Source organism: Carassius gibelio, chromosome A20 (genome assembly GCF_023724105.1).
Source record: "Carassius gibelio isolate Cgi1373 ecotype wild population from Czech Republic chromosome A20, carGib1.2-hapl.c, whole genome shotgun sequence".
Taxonomy (NCBI): Eukaryota; Metazoa; Chordata; class Actinopteri; order Cypriniformes; family Cyprinidae; genus Carassius; species Carassius gibelio.
Genome location: NC_068390.1, coordinates 25,468,875 through 25,488,079, shown reverse-complemented (window position 1 = coordinate 25,488,079; position 19,205 = coordinate 25,468,875). Strand labels below are relative to the sequence as shown.

Below are 19,205 nucleotides of genomic sequence, written 5' to 3'. Positions count from 1 at the left end.
GATACTCACATATCCACACAAATTCATTATAACAATTGTGGTAGAACAAGAATATGAGAGGACTGAATTGTGACCTAAAATACAGTACATTTACTAACCACATGATGACTGTCACACAAAACCAGAAAGCACTTCTTGATCTCTTGCATTGTAGTCTGATTTTATACAGAGGGAGTAAAGTCGGACGGGTGATTTCAAGTTGATCTTAAACCAGGTCAAAAGCTTTAGAAGGAGACCAAATCACAGGATTTGCCAGGTTAGTGGCATCGAATTTATGAAAGATACTCTGTTTAGTTTGAGGCACTTCTTCACAGCAGTTAGTAGCAGAATTGTATCTTATTCAGAATCATACACATTTTCTACTAATTATATGTAAGTAAAGCTTTATTTACACTTCTTTTGTTCTCACAAACACGCAGCTTTTCGGTTCACAAGATATTAACTGATGGACTGGAGTGGTGTGGGTTGCTTGTGGATTATTGTGATGTTTTTATCAGCTGTTCGGACGCTCATTCTGACGGCACCCATTCAGATCCATTGGTGATGCAATGCTAAATTTCTCCAAATCTGTTCCAATGAAGAAACAAACTCATCTACACCGTTGATGGCCTGAAGGTGAGTCGATTTTCAGCAAAAACATATTTTTGGGTGAACTGTTACTTTAAGACGCATGATTTGGATACCTAACCGATGTTGCTCTAAATAAACTGTTGTGCTCTAATGCAGCATCCAGGACTGCTATACCGCTTCTAAAATGTTTTATAAGACACCAGCAGTGAGATATTTGCTCTTTGTGAAATATTTCACCTGATGTTATGAACTGATATGTGTAATGCAGCGGTCAGACCTGTCCGTCTGATCTGGGTGTAGTTGAGATCAGGAGGGATGAGGAGGATGTTTAATGAGGAGCGTTTCCTGCTGTGAAGACTGCAGTGACAATGATGATGGTGAGAGAGTTACAGGATCGAGCAAATGCCAGACTTAGACACTGAAAGCGTTGAGATCTCCCTTTGTTTTTCAGCTCAGTATATGTTTGCTCTTGGCACATGAGTGCACAGAGGCTTTTCTGGCTAATACCACTGAAAACACTGTCTGTTTACCTCCTGCATAATGGAGGCTTTCTCATTTCAAACACAAAGTTACACTTGATCTCACATAAACACCTTATTGTTTCTTGAAAGTTTGGTGAGCATTAATTGCATGTGCAGGAGATGATCAGACATTTCTTGCTTTAAATGCAATTTTGAAGACAAGAATTAATGTTTATAGTGGAAATCTTTATGTACCCTTCATTACTGTGTGTTTATACTTTTATGGAAGTTATATCACCGTAGTGCCATGGTTTTAATGAAAGAGCAATGTAAGTACAATGTAAATACCATGTTATATTAATATAAAAGATGCGTAGTGCTTATCAAAGTACCATGGTATTAGCATCTAATACCGTCATTGTACTGTTTCTAAGCCTGTATAACGGGTTTGGAAGCTGGTTAGAAAATAATACACTGTCTACACTGAGAGACGCGTTACAATTTCAGTACTGCCGCTAAAATGCATGCACTATAACCAGTTTTATTAAAGACATGGTTTTATTTTTGTCGTGCTCCTTGCGTTTAGAAATACTCTTTGTCAGTTGTTTTCGCGTTTTTTCTCATTTCATTCTCAAACTGGAGCGCCATCATCTTCTGTCAGCCTCACCTGCGCGAGGTTTATGAATATTCAGTAGAGCGCGCTCCCATTGGTCGATTTTCTGCTGACCTCTTCATTAAGGCGGGGCCAATGCGAAACGTCTATTTAATATTCATAAGCAGCGCTGCTGGGGTTTTAGCGGTCGTGCTGCAGTAGCAGAAACGCAGTGAAGAGAAACAGAAGAGCGTTATTACAATAAAACATTAAAGACGAAAGAAAGTGAGAGGTTTTGTGTGAGAGAGTTTCCTCAGGTTTTGGTTTCATTCTCAGCTGTCTAATGGATCTAGTGCAGTTTTATCATCCGGAATCTTTTTCCTTCCCTTCTGAACAGAACAAGTAAGTGACTTTGTTGATTTAAATGAGCATAATTAGGCTTTTACTGTTGTATTGTACTTTATTTGGTTTGCTGGAACTTTGTTATATACTGTGTGTGTGTGTGTGTGTATATATATATATATATATATATATATATATATATATATATATATATATATATATATATATATATATATATATATATATATATATTATATATATTTACAGGATCAAATAGGAAAAAAAAAGGCTATAATGTTCTTATAATGACATGTGACTTATACTGTTCATGAGTGAATTATACATGATATTTGATTTATTCTATTGGGATAATCAGAGGATGTGATCGAGAGTAAAACCGTATGTACATGTGCTTATGAAAGTACATTTTTAAAAGGTTTTTTTTAATTGATCCCTAGATAGATAGATGTTCAGTTAGAATTTGACTATAAAAAATAAAATAGTAAACATATTTTTCTATAAATCAGCTAATTGTTATCAATAATAAATATTTTAGATGCACATTCCACTAGCAAACTGTCCATCATCAGACTAAGATCACTAAGATTAAAGTTTCCAGTCAGAGCTAAAATAATACAAGTGAACCTGTTAAACTCAAAAGAGTTTTTACACTTCAGCATTCGAGTTCTTTAAAGCACCATAACAGTCCTCAAGATTTCATGCTTTAAAGGACCAGAAACCAATATGTTGATCAGAAGAACATGTACTGTACCATCAACTATTGACCAACGTTGTTCTGAACAGATAAAATGATTACTGTGGACTTTAAGGAAGAATTCTAGTGATTTCTAGTGAAATTATGGAAGTGAGGCAGAGTTATTTTAATTAGTACAATTTCATGCAGCATTCACCGAACATTTCACAGCAATAGGATTTGAGATGTGTGATGGAGTCACAGGTAATTCCTCTGGATCCCAGACAAAAACCCTGATGGGCTTTAGGATCACGTGACTGGCCGCTGTGTGTGTGTGTGTGAGAGAGAGATGGAGTGATAAAACAGGTGTGTTCAGGTGCTGTGTGTGCTGTAAACATTTTGTCTGACTTGGTGGGAATTATAGTTGTGCTGATAAAAAGAAAACCACTAATTTGCTGTTCTGTCAGATTGGAGATCATTTCAGGGTTTCATGCACTGTAAAACAAATCCTGGTAAATTTACAGTAAAAATAGTCTTTCTGTGAACCGTGGCTAATGAAAAAATACAAACATTATAAACATAAACAACCATGTGTAAAGCATGACCAGCACAAGGACAATCACCATCGGGGTGACACACGTGATGTTAAAATAATACTTTTATTGCTATTAGTTTTAACATTAAACAAACCTACAGTACTGTTCAGAAGCTTGGGGTTGGTAGGATTTTTTTATGATTTTCTCTTCTGCTCACCACGGCTGTATTTGTTTGTTCAAAAGTTACAATGTGAAATATAAGAATTTAACTGTTTTCTGTTTTATATATATTTTAAAAAGTAATTTATTCCTGTGATCAAAGCTGTATTTTCAGCATCATTACTCCAGTATTCACTGTCACATGATCCTTCAGAAATCATTATATGATGATTTGCATTGCATATTAATATCAATGATGAAAACAGTTGCGCTGCTTCATATTTTTGTGGAAACCTTTGATGAATAGAAAGTTTAAAAGAACAGCATGTATTTGAAATAAAACGCTTTTGTTTCATTTTAAAATCAGTTTAATGTGAAAAAAATCGAACCCCTCTTTTGAACGGTAAAGACTTAAAATGTACATATAAATAAAATGACTTATTACTATATATATATATATATATATATATATATATATGTACTAATTATGACATAATAATGTAAACAATGTAAAAATATTTTTTGTTTGAAATAAAATAATTTTCTATAAAAAAAATTATTTTTCTTTCATATGGATTTGACTATAAATCAATGCACTTGGTACGGTAAAATTACATGTATTGTTTTTTAACCTGTTTTTATCATTTATACAGCTAGAAATGTAAAGTTTTTATATTTTTATCATTTTTATTTCCTTAGTTAACATGCTTTTAATGTAGCATTTAACCTCTTTCTTTTAAACTATCTAACATTTACAGTCTGTATAATCAAATTTTAATGTAATATTAAGATAATGCAGGCATGCATTTGTCTTAATTCTCATTATTCTCTTCATTTGCAAAGCTTTCTGGAAATGATGTCAATCGACGGTCACTGTCCTGCCAACATCAAGACCGAACCTTCGAGCCCTTCTTCCCTGTCGGACAGTCTGACCCAGCACAGTCCCGGAGCGTCGTCGGAGACTGGGAGCAGCTACAGTTCAGTGACTAAAGGACACCCGACAGGTCTGGACTCTCCCGCTTCATACCCCACGGCTGAGGTGGATCTGAGGCCTCTCGGCGCCCCCTGCAGGCTCCTGGAGGAAACACAGGTGAAGGGTGGATACGGGCTGAGCTCGGGCCCCAAACGCTTGTGTCTGGTGTGTGGAGACGTTGCGTCTGGTTTTCACTATGGAGTGGCTTCATGCGAGGCCTGCAAAGCGTTCTTCAAACGCACCATTCAAGGTCAGAATGTCATCCTGATGTCTGTTTAGTAGCATTGATACACTTGTTTTTGCTAATATTTTGAATTAGAGTCTACATTTTTATTTTTGGTTAAAGTTTTTTTGTTTTTCTTGTGGTTAAAGTTATTTTGTGTGTGTGTTTTTGTCATTTTTTTTATTATTTCGTGTGTGTGTTTAGTTTTTAGTTTATTTAGTTTTAGTTAAGTACCTCAAGTTAAACTAATAAAAAAAAATGCTTCCTTGTCATCTAGCTGAAATAAAATCAGTTTGTATTCTTTTAGATTTTGTTTTATTTCAATTAATGATTATTTTATTTCATGTAATGAACATGTTTTATGGCTTTAGTTTTAGTGAATGATGAAAACGCTGTATTAAATATATTTAATACATAGTAAGTGAAACTCTCTTCTTGTTCATTTCCATCTTGATCATTTCCATCTTGAGCACGTGAACACATTGCTCAGTATCCAGTGTGATGTCCTTTGTTTATATTCGACACATTTTGACAAATATAGTGGGTGATTCGGGTGTTTAAAATTCAATTTCATTTAATTAAATTGATCAAAAGTCACAATAAAGACTTATGTTTCAAATAAATGCTGTTCTTTTTAACTTTATAGACATCAGAGAACCCTGAAAAATGCATCATGGTTTCCACAAAAATATGAATAATATGAAGCAACACAACTCAAATATTCAAAAGGTGTTCACAACATTGATAATAATCATAAATGTTTCTTGAGCAGCAAATCTGCATATTAGAATGATTTCTGAAGATCATGTGACACTGAAGACGCAATAACATTTTACGGGAATCAATTACATTTGGAAATATATTGTAATAATATTTCACAATATTACTCTTTTTACCATATTTCTTATTAAATAAAGCGTGTCTAGTTAGTTGCACGGAGGTAAAGTGTGTCTGTGCGTGTTTAGTACACAGTTGTTGCTAGATGAATATTTTGATGATGATGGTGGTGTATATGTCTGTGTCAGGTAATATCGAGTACAGTTGTTCGGTCAGCAGAGACTGTGAGATCACGAAGAGGAGGAGAAAGTCCTGTCAGGCCTGCCGCTTCACCAAGTGTCTGTCTGTGGGAATGCTGCGTGAAGGTGAGAGCGTGTGTTAATGAATCTCTTAAAAACAGTCATATTTCACTACAGAATCCAGAGAAAATGAAGCCTGTGTTACTTGATTGTTTTTATAATATTGTTTATATGTTTAATGTGCTAATGTAATGAGTGTAATTGTCCTATACATTTTTTTGCATTTTGTTTTTGCTGTGTTCTTGACAGGTTTTGTGAGATTCGCTACATGCAGTGCAATAAGTAACATGAATGGCACTCTATGCAGGTTCTTTTGATTTGTTTTGCTATGAAAGTGTCTGAGATTAAACACACACATACATATCATGGGCTTCTGGAATATGCAGGTGTACTCAAGTGCTTTCATAAACACAACCATAAAAATAATAATTATATGCAGTCAGCAAATTGGCAAAGGGTGTTATACTAGCGCAGGTGTGGAGTCGCATTATTGCTGGCCTGATTTTATTTCAGTGCACCTGCTTTTTTAAAACACTGCCAAAAATGTAGAAAATACTGTTTTCTGTTTTCATGCAGCTTTTCATTTCAGTCATCATCCCAGAATCTATGTGATGTTTTTTATTGTGTGTGACTCAGGTGTGCGTTTGGACCGGGTTCGAGGAGGACGGCAGAAATATAAGAGGAGAATCGACTCTGATTCCAGCGTCTACTTCAGTGTCCAGGAACCTCACAGAAAACAAGGTAAGAACCACACTGCATCTCAGCCGTACACATCTGCATCGCAGTGCACGTGTTTACCATATGTCCTCTTTTTTTCCATCAGCATTTCTAAACTGCCTAAAATGTCTGGGTTTTGTCTTGGTTTTACTATAGAGTGCAACAGTCGGGATTCCAGAAGTTTACATGCAATTCCTTTTCTCTTAGCAATAACTTCTAAACCTTTAAAGACAGACCTGCTACTTGAACTCAGAGCTTGTTAATCGATAATAAATGCTTTTGTTGAAGCCATCAAGCCATCTTTTTGCATTGTTTCAACTTACAGTATTTATTAAATAATTTAGTTTAACAGCAGAATCCCTGGTGAAAAACTACATTACCCATAATGCTGTAGAGAAAATTGCAGCTCCGCCCACTCCCATGATGCACTGGAAATGACATAATCGAATGCAAATTTTGCAATAAGCTTAAGATATTGTTTTTATACATACAAACAGCAACTTTAAACATTTTGGGCCCTATTTTAACGATCTGAAACGCAAGTGTCAAAGCGCGAAGCGCAAGTAACTTTGTGGGCGGGTCTCGGGCGCTGTTGCTATTTTCCCGGCAGGATAAATGGCTCTTGCGCCCGGCGCAAATCTAAAATGGGTTGGTCTGAAGTAGCTTCATTATTCATAGGTGTGGTTTAGGCGTAACGTGAAATAAACCAATCACAGCGTTATCCAACATTCCCTTTAAAAGCCTGAATAAATAATTAGCCTGAATAATTTGTAAGCTAGATTTATGCCTATTTTTTTCACATCTTCGTGGCACACCACAATGATTTCCGTCATCTCATGTGTTAATATTTTTTAAGTGTAACAATTTATGATTTGCAAAAATAACTGTTGCATCTGTGTAGATTACATGAGCAAAGTGTATGCGCATTGTGCACGCTATACATTATGGTCAAGCATGCGCCCTTAAAATAGCATAATGAACAACGCGCAACTGACTTTAGACTAGGTTTTTTCTGGTCAGTGGCGCAATTGTTTAATGGAACAGCAAAATAGCACCAGGGATTGTTTGCGCCGGAACACGCCTCCTTTTTTGCGCTGAACCGCCCAGGGAGCGCAAGTTCATTCACTAGTTTAGCGATGTGCTACTGTGGAGGGAAAAGCGCGCTTTGCGCGGGTGCAAAATAGGAATGACACATGCGTCGGTGTACAAAGTCAATTGCGCTGGGTGCAAGATAGGGCCCATAGTTTTAATTTCTCCATAATTTTTAATTCAATTTTGTCATTTGTAATGGCTTATGGGATTGTAGTTCTTTCCCTTATTAAACCGGTTAAGCACAGTCTTGAACCTTCGCCTTTTTGTCCAATTTTCAAATGCTTTTTTGCTTCAAATAAAAGTTTGTAAAAAAAAAAAAAAAAAAACTAAGCGGCCGGGCATCAGTGTACTCTCTTCATTCTTGCTGAAGGTAATGACTGAAAAATAGTAAGTGCTTAGGCAGTGTTCATAATCAACCAATTAGGCAGGATCAAGTAATAAAACTAGATAATGTATGCAATGTCATGCATGTCATCAGGAAAGCAAAGCCATTACCTGGATATTTTAGGCAATTTAGAAATCCCATAGGGGGAAAAGAGGATATATGATCACCATATCAGTGCTAATATTCTGTGTTTCTTTCCTTTAGCATCCTGCAGCGCTCAGGAGGAGAATAAGGTGGTGACCCTGCTGTTGGGGGCGGAGCCAGAGAAGGTATGTGCCATGCCTGACCCCGCCCTCCCCGACAGTGACATCAAAGCCCTGACGACCCTGTGTGACCTCGCCGACAGAGAGCTTGTGCTGAACATCAGCTGGGCCAAACACATACCAGGTACTAACAGACCAAAGAGACTTTAACCACACACACACACACATGTATTATCTACCTTTTGTTTTGGATACACAGAGATAAAGTGCTGTTAATTCGGATGTGCTTCTGTGTATCCTAACAACACACACATTCTGTGGCACACTGGAAAGTCAAATGCATTAGATGCTTTCGGAGGAATTCAGTCATCAGCCCTTTCAGCAGCTCTAAACACATTCACACACACATTTATGTTATCTTTGAGTCTTTTGTTGGTATTAAAGCTAGTATGTAAATATATATTCTACAGACCAATTTTAACATTTGCTTTATTTATGAATCATTTATCCAAGGATGTCTTCTGTCCTCATTCTTGGAGGTTTTGTCAGATTTCGCTCACTTTTACAACTATATCTCAGTATCTTAGTACACACACACACACACACACACACACATACACAGAGAACTGGCCAGCACCTGTTTTTGTGTTGATACTGACCTCTATAGTAATGCTTACAAAACAAACCACAAAACCAGGTGTGTGTGTCTCTTTAACACGTGACTGTTTGTATGCCATAGTTTTGTGCTCTGGATTACAGTATTTGCTAAATAAATTCACATTTGAGTGAATAAGTACGAGGTCATACAGCACACTTCTGTTGTTTCTTAATAAAAGTTTAATAATACTGGCTACACAAATAATGATATGAAATGCAAATATCTATTTTTTAATCCATATTTTTGTTTCATTTTCAAGTAAATATATCTAGACATTTAAGATAAAGAATTACAGTTGTTAGATTCAATAATTTGATATCTGTATATATTTGAACATTTTGTATTTTATATTAATCTTTTTTTTTTACTGAACAACAAAACATTTTATTTTAAAAACATACACCTACATATATATTACACACACATACAGTACAGATCAAAAGTTTGGACACACCTTCTCATTCAAAGAGTTTTCTTTATTTTCATGACTATGAAAATTGTAGATTCACACTGAAGGCATCAAAACTATGAATTAACACATGTGGAATTATATATGGAATTATATACATGACAAAAAAGTGTGAAACAACTGAAAATATGTCATATTGTAGGTTCTTCAAAGTAGCCACCTTTTGCTTTGATTACTGCTTTGCACACTCTTGGCATTCTCTTGATGAGCTTCAAGAGGTAGTCACCTGAAATGGTCTTCCAACAGTCTTGAAGGAGTTCCCCGAGAGATGCTTAGCACTTGTTGGATCTTTTGCCTTCTGTCTGCAGTCCAGCTCACCCCTAAACCATCTCGATTGGGTTCAGGTCCGGTGACTGTGGACGCCAGGTCATCTGGCGCAGCACCCCATCACTCTCCTTCTTGGTCAAATAGCCCTTGATGCCTTCAGTGTGACTCTACAATAGTCAATAGTCATGAAAATAAAGAAAACTCTTTGAATGAGAAGGTGTGTCCAAACTTTTGGTCTGTACTGTATATATACACACAGTGGGTACGGAAAGTATTCGGTATTTTTCACTCTGTTAAACTGCACCCATTTGCTAAAATCATTTAAGTTCATTTTTTTTCTCATTAATGTTTACACAGCACCTCATATTGACAGAAAAACACAGAATTGTTGACATTTTTGCACATTTATTAAAAAAGAAAAACTGAAATATCACATGGTCCTAAGTATTCAGTCCCTTTGCCCAGTGTTTAGTAGAAGCACCCTTTTGATCTAATATAGCCATGAGTCTTTTTGGGAAAGATGCAACAAGTTTTTCACACCTGGATTTGGGGATCCTCTGCCATTCCTCCTTGAAGATCCTCTGCAGTTCTGTCAGGTTGGATGGTAAACGTTGGTGGACAGCCATTTTCAGATCTCTCCAGAGATGCTCAGTTGGGTTTAAGTCAGGGCTCTGGCTGGGCCATTCAAGAACAGTCACAGAGTTGTTGTGAAGACACTCCTTCGTTATTTTAGCTGTGTGCTTAGGGTCATTGTCTTGTTGGAAGGTGAACCTTTCGGCCCAGTCTGAGGTCCTGAGCACTCTGGAGAAGGTTTTCATCCAGGATATCCCTATACTTGGATGCATTCATCTTTCCCTGTCCCTGCGTCTGAAAAACACCCCCACAGCATGATGCTTCACTGTTGGGACTGTATTGGACAGGTGGTGAGCAGTGCCTGCTTTTCTCCACACATACCGATTAGTATTAAGGCCAAAAAGTTATATCTTGGTCTCATCAGACCAGAGAATCCTTCAGGTGTTTTTTAACAAACTCCATGTGGGCTTTCGTGTGTCTTGCACTGAGGAGAGGCTTCCATCTAAGGATTTAAGGATTATGGACCATTTAGGACCATTTAAGGATTATGGAGGCCACTGTGCTCTCAGGAACCTTAAGTGCAGCAGAATTTATTTTGTAACCTTGGCCAGATCTGTGCCTTGCCACAATTCTGTCTCTGAGCTCTTCAGGCAGTTCTTTGACCTCATGATTCTCATTTGCTCTGATGTGCACTATATAAGCTGTAAGGTCTTATATAGACATGTGTGTGGCTTTCCTAATCAAGTCCAATCAGTATAATCGAACACAGCTGGACTCAAATGAAGGTGTAGAACCATCTCAAGGATGATCAGAAGAAATGGACAGTACCAGAGTTAAATAAATGAGTGTCACAGCAAAGGGTTCTGAATATTTAGGACCATGTAATATTTCAGTTTTTCTTTTTTAATAAATCTCCAAAAATGTCAACAATTCTGTGTTTTTCTCTCAATATGGTGTGCTGTGTGTACATTAATGAGGAAAGAAAATTATATGATTTTAGCAAATGGCTGCAATATAACAGTGAAAAATTTAAGGTGGTCTGAATACTTTCCGTACCCACTGTATATATATATATATATATATATATAAATAACATTTTGGGAGGGGGGGGGGGGTTAGCTCACTTCTGCGAACAGTTTTGTCCTCAAATTTTAACTAAAGTGCATGTGTATGTGTCTAGATCAACCATATGTCATGATGACCAAATGTGAGAAACAATGGGAAACAATCCTGAATTTTTTGACCTTTTGGGGATTTTTTTAATCCCTATGAGGAAAACATTTTATAAATCATACAAAATTTTCTTTTTCAAAATTTTCTTTTTTAAAAATTCATTAAAAAAAAAAAATATATATATATATATATATATATGTCACAGCAAAGGGTCTGAATATTTAGGACCATGTAATATTTCAGTTTTTCTTTTTTAATAAATCTCCAAAAAAGTCAACAATTCTGTGTTTTTCTCTCAATATGGTGTGCTGTGTGTACATTAATGAGGAAAGAAGATTATATGATTTTAGCAAATGGCTGCAATATAACAGTGAAAAATTTAAGGTGGTCTGAATACTTTCCGTACCCACTGTGTATATATATATATATATATATATATATATATATATATATATATATATATATATATATAACATTTTGGGAGGGGGGGGGTTAGCTCACTTCTGCGAACAGTTTTGTCCTCAAAGTTTAACTAAAGTGCATGTGTATGTGTCTAGATCAACCATATGTCATGATGACCAAATGTGAGAAACAATGGGAAAAAATCCTGAATTTTTTGACCTTTTGGGGATTTTTTTAATCCCTATGAGGAAAACATCTTATAAATCATACAAAATTTTCTTTTTCAAAATTTTCTTTTTTAAAAATTCATTAAAGAAATAAATAAATAAAAAAAAAAATAATAATAAAAAAAAAAAAAAAAATCTTTGACTATACAGTTTATACAGTATAAAAATCATTATGTCTATGGAAATCCCCTCAAATCATGAAAACCCAACATGTGTGTGTTTGTGTATGTGTGTTTTACATACACAGGAGCAGTTGGTTATGTTCATGTCAGAAGTGTGTGACAGCAGCATTGTCTTTTCCTCGGCGTCTGAAGCAGGACATATAATAGAAGAGGACATTGCTGATTTAAATGGCTCTGGGGTTGCTTTATTTGTGTTGTTTGAGTGTCACGAGGGCCCTTTGATTCCGTTAACACGTTTCACAGACGTCGATACGGCCGCGTCCCCGGAGCTCGGCATGAACGGCAGCGCTGTCTCATTCAGCCCGCGATCGATCAGCGCTGAGATCCAATCAGCTAATGAACGTCTCTCAGGAGGAGAGCGAGCGAGAGATACAAGTCATTACAGCCCCTGATAAACATCAGTGATGGGTGAAATCAAATCAAAGCTCCTCTCCTCCTTCACCACACCAAACTAATCACTGGCATTTTAATTAAGTGTGAGAGAACGTGAATGAGAGAGATTCGTCCGTCATTGACGCTGTTCTTCAGGAACAAGCCTCTGTCACACACACACACACACACACACACAGAAACTGTCTTTCCTAACAGAGGTCACAGTCCAGTGTGAAATTAGCTTTAAAATTAGGTGGGTTTTATCTGTCAGATTCAAGGGTCATTTCCATTTGTCTATTTCAATATCTCAGAGGGAGTTTTTAAGCTGATCAGTTGAATTTATTTAGACATTTGAGTGATTTTTTTTTTTACAAATATAGTTAAGTGATTAATTCGATTATTTTTACTTTAGCTGGTTAGTATTTAAATTACTTGGTTATTTGGCTGAGTTACTGCTCTGACAGCTTGCTTTAATTATATTATGTACAGTATTAGTTTAGTATATTTATATATTTAGGTAATTTTTATTTATTTAACTATTATCTGATTATTTATTTAGGTGTTTTGTATTGCTCGTTTAGCTCATTATTTGATTATTTAATAAAGTGATTAGTTATTTAGCTGATTATTTACTTACATGATGATTTGTTTATTTAGTTGTTTGGGGAAACAGTTGTTTATTTACTTGTTTAGTAGATTAATTAGTTATTTAGGTGATTGGTTGTTTTAGTTCTTTTGCTGAATATTTACTTAGGTGGAGATTATTGATGATTTATTTCTCCGACTTGTTTAGATATTTAGGCGCTTTTATTATTTCTTGACCCAGTTATTTAGAAAAGTAGCTTATTTAGTTCAGTGTTGTTTTTTTGAAACACACAGTTCTCTGATCAGTCACTCCGTCACTCTTGCAGGTTTCTCCAGCCTCGGTCTGTCCGATCAGATGAGTCTCCTGCAGAGCGCGTGGATGGAGATCCTAATCCTGCGTGTTGTTTTCCGCTCGCTGCTCTGTGAGGACAAGCTGGTGTTTGCAGAGGATTACATCATGGATGCTGAACAGGCCAAATCAGCAGGTCTTCTGGAGCTCCACAAAGCCATATTACAGCTGGTGCGCAGGTACAGATCCATGAGGCTGGAGAGAGAAGAGTTCGTCACTCTGAAAGCCATCGCTCTCGCCAACTCAGGTAAAGATACAGGTACTTCCATAAAACATTTCTGCAAGGATTATTTAAAGAAATAGCTCACTTAAAAAGGAAACTTTGCTTAAAATCCACTCACCCCAAGGCTACCCAACATGTAGATAAGTTTGTATCCTTATAGAAATGTAGCATTCCATCAATTGTTCACCGATGGATCCTCTGCAGTGAATGGGTGCCGTCAAAATGAGAGTCCAAACAGCTGATTAAAACATCACAATAATCCACACAACTCCAGTCCATCAATTAATGTCTTATAAAGTGAAAAGCTTCCAGTTTGTAAGAAGCAAATCCACCACTGGACTCTCATTCTGACGGCACCCATTCACTGCAGAGGATCCATCGGTGAACAAGTGATGGAATGCTACATTTCTCCAAATCTGTTCCAAAATAGAAACAAACTCTTGGATGGCCTGAGGGTGAGGTAATTTTTATTTTTGGGTGCAAAAATGGCTAATATCAACCTTAACACATTACTCACAGTTAGGGCTGTCACTTTTGTGGAAAAATCATTTTCGATTTTTAAGACATAAGTGTTCATTGAATCGATTGTAAAATCGATTTTCCATGTCTAAAAAAAGACTGTTTCCTTTTTCAACGTCAAATAACGGACGAAAGTAAAGAGAACGCTGGAAACACACAGGTCAGCAATATTTCTTATTTATTGGCATGAAGTTTCTGGCAAAATAACAAAAAGCAACAGGAGTGCAACATTCTCGAAAAAATATATATGCAGAGGGGACGGCTGCCATAACAAAAGAAAAACATTACTGCAGGCTTCAACCCGACTGCATTTATGATTTAAGCATTTCAAAAATCTCCAAGATTATTTTAAATAATAATTCAATCCATTTCAAACAAACTGCCAATTTTCCACCACAAAAGCCGGTCGCTGTCAGCTTGCCACGGTCCTTTTCATAACTCAGAATCTCCTGTAACTAGATGCGCTAATGAGGAGAATTCACGTCTACCGCGCCGCGAGACCTCCAGACGCGCAAACGCATCTTTACATTGACTTAACCTTGAAATTATTCGCTCCAGATGCTCGCAACGCAGCATAAGAGGACTATCTAGCTTTCGCAACGCATACTGCACTTTCGGAGTTCTTTATTTTCTTTTTCTGCTTGGTTGTGAGTTTTGTTACATCTATATTTTTTAATTGTTGAATTATTTTAAAATTAATAGTGTACATATTTGGTTAAAATCAATTCCCCATTTTCATTTTCGAAACTTTTTTTGGTTGGTGCAATCGATTGTGCAATCGATTTTCGAACTAAAAGTCAATACACAGTCAATATTTTTGACCTGAATGACCAGATGTTTTGATTCCCTCTCTCAGACTCGATGCATATAGAGGATGTGGAGGCCGTTCAGGGTCTGCAGGACTCTCTCCATGAAGCTCTTCTGGATTACGAGTGTGTCCATCACAGCGAAGACCCTCGACGGACGGGCAAACTCATCATGACTCTTCCACTCCTCCGCCAGACCTCCACCAAAGCCGTACAGCACTTCTGCAGCATCAAGCAGGACGGACGCGTCCCCATGCACAAACTCTTCCTGGAACTTCTGGACGCCAATGTCTGATCCTTAACCTGATTGGACCGTCAAACAGAGGTGACGCCCCTCGTGCACACGATTGGATGAAAGATTATTCACAAATCCAGGGGAAACAACAGGCACTTGCCAGGACATATAACAATAATACAGGATATACTCGGACAAATACAGTTTCATATAGTCGAGGATGATACGATAACTTAAAATGAAGTATCAAATATACACTGCCGTTTAAAGGTTTGGGTTTTTAATGAAATGAATGAGTCTATTCATCAAGGATGGATTAAATCGATCAAAACTGCAAGTAAAGATATTTATAATGCTGAGATTTCAATTTCAAATGAATGCAGGTCTTTTAAACTTTCTATTCATCAAAGAATCCACAACACATGTGATGGTTTCCACAAAAATATTGCCTGTTTTCAACATCCTTGAGCAGCAAAATCATTATATTAGAATGATTTTTGAAGGGTCATGTGAAACTAAAGAATGGAGTAATGATGCTAAAAATTCAGCTTTGATCACAGGAATAAATTACACTTTAACATATATTCAAATAGAACACCATTATTCTAAATTGTAATAATATTTCACAATATTACAGATTTTACTGTATTTTTTATCAAGCAAATGCAGCCTTGGTTGAGTATTAAAGTGTTTTCTCCAAACAAATCGTACCAAGCCCAAACGTTTAAACGGCGGTGTATCAGTGAGTGCTGGATGTGAATATCATTCAGTTATTGGCGAAATGACATCTCAAATTGAAGGCATTCCTTGTTTGCATTTTTACTTATTTAAGTTTTTCAAGTTATTATTTTTATTCAGTTTTCAAAAGAGCTTTATCATATTAGGGAGCATCATCCTTGCCAAATAATAGTAGTCAGTAATTGCTCTCCTTACACAGATATGAAGTAAAAAGCTGTTAAACAACATCTACTACAGAACTAAAGCTAAAGGGCTCAGAGATGCAGTCTAGACAGAAATATAAAGTATAGATGAACAGCATTTAAGTGTCTAAACATCAAATAGAGATGTACCAAAGCACTTTTACTGAGTGACTTGATAGTATAGCATAATAGATACTGTACTAATACTCATCAATAGATCTGTACACAGCTGCACAACCAAAGCTGATTGCAGCCTTTATTTATTCCTTTTTTACGATGTTTTACTATGAACATTTCAGCACGCAAAATTGAAAGGTTCTTGCTCAGTCCGTATCAGAAAGGAAAAGCCAGAGCAATATCTGTTTTTTTTTTTAGCCAGTCACAGAGATCTTCTGAAGCAATAACACAATGTTTCTGAGCTGCTGAAACACGGTTTTACTGAATTTGTCTTTGAATTGAATCCAACTCAAAGAAAACGTTCACCCAGAAAGAGAAATTCAGTCATTCTCTCATTCAATACTGAGGCATTTGATACATGTTGTGATGATCAAATACAAATATGTTTACCATGATAACACTGCAAGATACGAGTGTTTAAATGAGTTAGTAGAGCTACAGAGAAACGTGTCTGTAAATATGAATAACGGAGCAGACTGATCTCTTCTGTGTGTGATAGACACATTCTCTGGTGACGTTCCTTCAGTCTCTGAGGAATTCTGTTATTCGCGGTTCTGTGTTTTTCTGCTTGTAAAGGTTTGTGGATGTTGTACAACGCTCTCAATTTTGTCTCATTATCTGTTTGATCATATGCAATAACTTTTTTAAATAAATGTCATTACATTGTGACATCTGTGTTTTTCATCTGTGATTTTTTTTCTGCAGGAATTAAAACACTTTTCTGTTTGGAGAGCAAACACCGGTCAGGGTTATATTCACAAAACTGATTATTCTGGTTATGAGCTGCATGCTTCACATTAATTTGTGTTCAAACACAAAAATATCAGATTATTTATTTCTGGATTATGGCAGTCTGATTGTTTACTTGTAAAAAAAAAAAAAAAAAAACAGCATGAAAAATAAAAATGAAGTGTACATTTGACTTCAAACACTGAGATTAGTAAATACTTATGTATTACAGTTTTTGTTCGATTGCTAAACGACAGTGAGCACAACTGGAGCTACATGTGCAAAACTCTAACTACAATCTGCACTAGCAACAGTCACCTGAGCTAAACAGTTCACATCACCTGCAAAACTCCTTCCAAGCAACACAACTCTTAACACATGGCTCAAAACAGGCTCAGTGCAGCCAAACACTACACACAACCCTCACTGAGATAACACAAACTGTCACTCAGAACACACTGAGAGGAAAAACACTAGCAGCAAACACCAATACAGAAAATAGTCACTTTTCATCTTTACAGTTTGAACTATTTCAGTGACTTCATACAAAGTCATATTTTCTTCAAAGAAAGGAGTGACATTCTTTCACATGATTTATTTACATTTTTAGAACATAACAATTCTTTAAGGTAAATGAAAATTAGCAGTTTGCTTCAATAGTCATTTACGGAATTACAGTAATGAGAAAAAAAGGTAGAAACTAAAAGTATATACTGTAATTGGAACAAATAGTTTTCAGGGCAAATCCTGAAATTGCAATCAGCAGTGTTTGAAATCTCTTCTGTTTTGAATGTGTGCTTCACAGTTTTGACATCAGTGTGTTAGCATTTGAACAAAGTGCTGTAAATCCACAGTGTTGTGCAGGTTGAGGTTAAAGTCGTGGGATACGTGTGTAGAGTTTTGAAAACCGTGTTCAAGCAATGAAAAACGAACTAGAGTTTGGTCCACATGAACTGCTTCAGTGCAGACTGTAGTTAGAGTTTTGCACATGTGACTCCAGTTGTGCTCACTGTCGTTTAGCAATCGAACAAAAACTGTATTAGTGACAGTGATTTTGCTATAGGGTGTGAATTAGGTGGATGCTGGAGTCTGTAGAGCCCTCTCAAGTTCCTCTTTCAATGTTTGTCTCTGAGAAAGAGAGATCATTGGTATGGCTATGAATAATCAAGCTAATCGATGCAGATAAATTAGCAGGCTGTCAGACGCTCCACCTGCATCATTTCACAGGCCGTCAGGAGCCATCAACACATTAGTGTCTCTGCATTGAGAGATGCCACATGAGTCATTAATGAGGCAAGGATAAAAGTTGCTGATGTTGGAAGAACCCTGTACGGCTCTGCTAACAGAATTAAAATCTGAAAAAACTCAAGTGTGTGTGTGTTTTGAGCTTGCAGAACAGATCCCGCTCTCAGTTTCTGTGACTATCTTTAGTTGGGAAGTACCATATTTTATAATTTTGATCTTAAGAAGATTTGTGCTTGTCTGTCCAAAACTCTAGGGACCCTGTTGTATTGATTGTTAAATTTTTAGCCTTGCTTATAATAACAAATGTAACACAGTTTCCTTCTATTTTTCTTTTTTTGTTGTTGTTGCATGGAGAAAAACAAATACGATTGCTTGTTAGGAAATTCACACAAGCAACTTTCTTTACATTTAGCCCATGTTTGCCATATTCTCCAATGCATTGATTGAAACCCTGTCTGCTCAGTTAATAGCCAATCAGTGCAATAATAAAAGTGCTCTAGCGTAATTCGTCAAACTTTCCTCCCCTCGCTGGATAAAAATCACCTTCAACATGAATGTGTGTGATGCTTTAATCCAAGCGATGATAGTAGTAACAGAAGAGTGGGATGAAGGTACATTTTTTTATTTTTACAACGTCTTTGTAGTGTATTAATTATCACAAACTGTAATAATAATAATAAAAAAGTAGACTTATACTAATAGTATGCATTCATGCCTTAAAAAGTCTTAAATGGTACAGGAAAATTAGGCTAATTATGATTTCAAGAGGTCTAAAATTTGGGGATGGAAAGAACAGAATTGTTGTGGCTTAGTGTGATGATTAAACTTCAAAAGGCTATTGATTTCATTCAATAAAAACGAGCGCTGCACTTTTCAAAGTCAAGAGAATGAATGTGCATTTCCACTGATCCCGTCTGCTGTTTTTGTTCAGACCAACGCTAAAAATCGATGTTATTTATTAATATATTTAATTGACTGATAATAATTGTTTAAGTTAATATAATAATTGATACTTTTGACTCATCCATTTTCTTACAAGTGATTTAAAGGCTGAAATTTTTTTTTAGCACG

The 19,205-nt window shown here is 36.3% G+C and overlaps 1 protein-coding gene across 1 annotated transcript; it reads left to right on the top strand.

Annotated features, from left to right (window-relative positions):
* The first annotated feature begins 1,384 nt into the window (after window positions 1-1,384).
* LOC127938669 (estrogen-related receptor gamma-like) lies at window positions 1,385-16,782 on the top strand. Its single transcript, XM_052535453.1, has 7 exons — window positions 1,385-2,025; window positions 4,198-4,577; window positions 5,576-5,692; window positions 6,263-6,367; window positions 8,025-8,207; window positions 13,258-13,527; window positions 14,879-16,782. The coding sequence occupies exons 1-7, from the start codon at window positions 1,967-1,969 to the stop codon at window positions 15,121-15,123; spliced, it is 1,359 nt and encodes a 452-aa protein (XP_052391413.1). The 5' UTR covers window positions 1,385-1,966; the 3' UTR covers window positions 15,124-16,782.
* Window positions 16,783-19,205: the final 2,423 nt, after the last annotated feature.

Bases quoted from the DNA above. Each gene is read 5' to 3' on its own strand.
- LOC127938669 (XM_052535453.1), top strand. From the start codon at position 1,967: ATGGATCTAGTGCAGTTTTATCATCCGGAATCTTTTTCCTTCCCTTCT. The intron at 5,693-6,262 runs GTGAGAGCGTGT...TGTGTGACTCAG, and splicing joins TGTGGGAATGCTGCGTGAAG to GTGTGCGTTTGGACCGGGTT. The intron at 13,528-14,878 runs GTAAAGATACAG...TCCCTCTCTCAG, and splicing joins CATCGCTCTCGCCAACTCAG to ACTCGATGCATATAGAGGAT.